At 39.4% G+C, this 3,948-nt stretch overlaps 1 protein-coding gene across 1 annotated transcript in view; it reads right to left on the bottom strand.

Annotated features, from left to right (window-relative positions):
• The window catches only part of LOC119422800 (Na(+)/H(+) exchange regulatory cofactor NHE-RF2), a 16,852-nt gene extending 13,379 nt beyond the window's left edge, over window positions 1-3,473 (bottom strand). The window contains exons 1-2 of the mRNA XM_037690200.1: window positions 3,267-3,473; window positions 2,713-3,030 (exon numbers count right to left, since the gene is read on the bottom strand). Coding sequence (XP_037546128.1) covers window positions 2,713-3,030; window positions 3,267-3,473 — 525 coding nt within the window. The remainder of the gene's footprint in view (window positions 1-2,712; window positions 3,031-3,266) is intronic.
• Window positions 3,474-3,948: the final 475 nt, after the last annotated feature.

Here is a 3,948-nt window from a genome sequence, read left to right as displayed (position 1 = left end):
ATATAGCACTTGGATTTTATTGTTTTTATCATACTGTATTGTTTCAGTTGCTTCTTCAGTTGTATATTCAAATGTCTGTCTAAAACAGATCTCTCATGAAAATGACTCAACGAGACTACCTGTATAAATAAAGGTTAAATAGATTTAAAATAAATTTCTGTATTGTAATATCCTGTGGCCTGTGTATAATTTTAAAATGTCAGGATCAAGTGTTTAAACTGCTTTATGTTTGTTCTTTTCTCTCTCATTACCATGTCACGTTAAACAGTGTCGTGAAAAATACACTTTATTTTAAAGTTCAAGTACAGAAAGAGTTAGACTCAGCTGTGGTTTGTGCAGTAATTGCCAATTAAAATAAACTGCAACAGAATAATGATTCTCATCATTTCAAATAAAAGAGGTCGACGGTTTTTCTGTGCTTCAAACTTAAGATTTTACATTGAACCTTAAAGCTAAGGGGTGCCGTTTGTAAAGTTACACAGTCAAAAATTAACAGCAATATTTTGGTTTATTTAGCCTTTCATAAGAAAAAAAAAAGTTTTTCAAAATCATTTTTTCACCATGTCATTCATACATTTATAAATGTCATAGCTCCAAACTAAATATTTAATTCACAAGCTAAATATTTAATTTCTAAGCTAAACATTTAATTCCTAAACTAAATATTTAATTTACTAACTACATATTTAGCTTGGACCCAAATATTTATTTTCCAAACTAAACATTTAATTTACAAAATAAACATTTAATTTTCTAACTAAATATTTAGCTTGGACCTAAATATTTATTTTCCAAACTAAACATTTAATTTCCAAAATAAATATTTAATTTGCTAACTAAATATTTAGCTCAGACCTAAATATTTAACTTGCTATAACTAAATATTTTGATTGCAAGTTAAACCCATGTGACCCATGTGATGTAACATTCGGGGCGGATGGGTTCGGCTTTTATTTTGATAGGCCACTTCTGCTTTTTGGCACAGAATTTAAATACTAACTAAATATTTAGCTCGGACCTAAATATTTAAGTCTGAGCAAAATATTTAGTTAGCAAATTAAACATTTAGTTTAGGAATTAAATGTTTAACTTAGAAATAAAACGTTTAGTTTGGCAATTAAATATTTAGCTTGGACAATAAATGTTTAGTTTGAAAATTAAATGTTTAGGTTTGAAAATAAATATTTAGCTTGGTAATTAAATATTTAATCTACACCTAAATATTTAGTTTACTAACTAAATATTTAACTTGCAAGTTAAGCATTTAGTTTGTCAATTAAATATTTAGTTTGAAACTATGACATTTATAAATGTATGAATAACATAGTGCAAATATGACTTTAAAAAAACAACTTTTTTTTTCTTATGAAAGGTTAAATAAACCAAAATATTGCTGTTAATTTTTGACAATGTAACTTTACAAACTTCACCTCATATAAAGCTTCTCTGCTGTGTGTCTAGAAATCTGGACATTAAAGTCCACAGACTCAGAATGATAATTTGGATATGTTAACAAGATAATGTTGAAGGAGTCCAACCTGGATCCACCCACTCCTCGAGAGGTTAAGCTCCTTAACCGAAACGGTGACTTGATGAGTTTTCTCTTTTCTCCATACTATGTATGCACAGAGAGGGAGTCGAATCGCTCATTTCTCTCACAGACAAGAGCGGCTTGTAAACAAATGTAACCGCAGGGTTTTGGAGTATGTTATCTGATTTTGATCTGATTTGTGATTGAATAATAAAACTCATATTGTAAAATTGAGGAACTGAATATAACTATGAGCACAGATTTTCATGGTTTGATTTCACTCTGGCATGCATCGCCTCACGATAACCAAATCTGATGACACACATACGTGTTTCAGCAGATTGAACTCCCTCCCGGTCGAGGCAGATGGCCGCCCATCCCGAGCCTGGTTCTGCTGGAGGTTTCGTCCTGATAAAAGGGAGTTGTTCCTTTCCACTGTCACCAGTGTGCTGCTCGGGATGGGAGATTGTGATAAAGTGGAGATTCAACACAATCTGCTGGCTCCCTTAGATAAATTACTGTTACTAATTATCAGTTTATAACGTGTCAGAGAATGTTTTCTCAAAGCTTATTGATGTTTTTATTACTATGGCTGAGAACAAGAAGTCCAAGACATAATCTTATCTCTGCCCATGAACCATATGTTTGTGTTAACGGAGAGCGCTGGGTGAGAAGGCTGCAGCTGGCTCCAAGGACACCGCTCTGTGAACTGATAAGGATATAAAAGCGAGCGGAGAACGCAGCTCGAGGCAGATTCTTGCAACTTATCTTCATGTGTGTACATTTAACGTTTATTTATGTCACCTGTCCTGAAAATCTGGCCTTGCAAGTAAAACGCTGGTTAAAAATCTCCTTCAGCGCGGTTCTTTTTGGGTAAACAACGTAAGCGAGAGGTTTTTTTTTCTCCTCTCCAACGTAATGCGATTACTTTTGTGCAGCGCTCTGAGATGACATTTGTTGTGAATTGGCACGATAAAAAAACTGAAATGAATTGAAACTTTATGGTTTTCTCAGCGCAGATAGTTTTGTTTTTGTTGCGGTTAGAGCCTTAGACTTTTAAAAGTTTGGCAGTGGGACTGCCTGCCAAATCCAGATTAGTTGGTTGTGCCAGTGCCACACCAGCGTTATAACACAAAAAACCAAGAAGCTTCTCCATCTTCTGTCCCTTCTGTTCCTCTTACCTCTGTGTCTGTTGCTGAGCTGGACGCCACTGAGCATCTCTCCTCTTTGTCCTGAGAGGTTAGATGAGTGTGTGACTCTGCAGCAGGATAATCTAATACTTGTCTGTGGTTGAATTTGAAGGTCAGGGGGAAGTTGACCCTGGGTACGGGAGAGGCGGAAGGTGTGGGCATGGGTGAAGGGCGTGGGGAGAGGGTTCCCATTTCAACAGCCAGGACCTCTGTGCAGGCCAGGCCCTGGCTGCGGAGGTAGTCATCTGTGTCTCTGTCCACCACCAGCAGCCTGGTGCGGTGGGACACCTCACAGATCCTGCTCACCACCTACACAGGAGACATGAGTCACAGTGAGGAACCAGTTGGCTCATATAATGCACTTTTGTGCTTTAACAAAGACAAACAGTGATTCCCTTCACACACACTGACCCACTTAGGGCCACCTCCTCCTCAGGAAAGAAGAAAAAAGTCGCCCAACAGGTCTTCAACTTATTGTACCTCATGGCTCTTATTATAAATGTGCCTTTGTTCCAAAAAATGTCATTTTCTGCAGCATCACCCACCTGAGGATGAGTTTCATTCTCCACATTCTCCCCGTTCACCTCCACCAGCCGGTCTCCGGGTCGGAGTCCGGCCAGGTCAGCCGAGGAGCCGGGCACCACCTTCCGGATGAACTGTCCGCCTTTATTCTTCTCTCCGTGCAGGTGAAAGCCATATCCGTGCTCTGTTCTCACCAGAAAACAGAGCCGGGGTCTGAGCTCCAGCTCCATCCCGTGAAGGCGAAAAGTCAAAGTGTCTCAGGTGAATGAACAGCTCGATTCGGTCCAATAATAAGTCGCTGGTTCTTAATCCAACGCGCGTCCGCTCGCTCCGAGGACAGAAACATCATCATCGTTTAGCATCGTGCAAATCCCCCAGTAGTCCACACAAACTCCGATGGGACAGCCCAAGCAGAGAAGAACAAATCTAAAGAGTGATTAATTGGTGAGGAGCGCGCAGAAAATGGTGCCGAGCGTGCGTAAAAATGCCGCGGACAGGAGCTTACGTCCCGTCCATCCGTAAAACCCAAAAGATCAGAGATTAGAAAGCTGTTTCGGGCACGTAAGACCTGATTCTCCACGTGACAGACAGAGAGGAGGCGTCAACAAGAAATGCCACTATCCTCCAGAGCGCGCGGCGACCGCAAAGTGACAGCCTGCACTGGAAAAAGTTTTGCACAGAGTTGTTCATTCAAGCTAAAAACTA

Source organism: Nematolebias whitei, chromosome 16, assembly GCF_014905685.2.
Source record: "Nematolebias whitei isolate Nwh7 chromosome 16, NemWhi1, whole genome shotgun sequence".
Taxonomy (NCBI): Eukaryota; Metazoa; Chordata; class Actinopteri; order Cyprinodontiformes; family Rivulidae; genus Nematolebias; species Nematolebias whitei.
The sequence above is the reverse complement of the archived record's forward strand: the minus strand, read 5'-3'. Positions and strand labels throughout refer to the sequence as shown.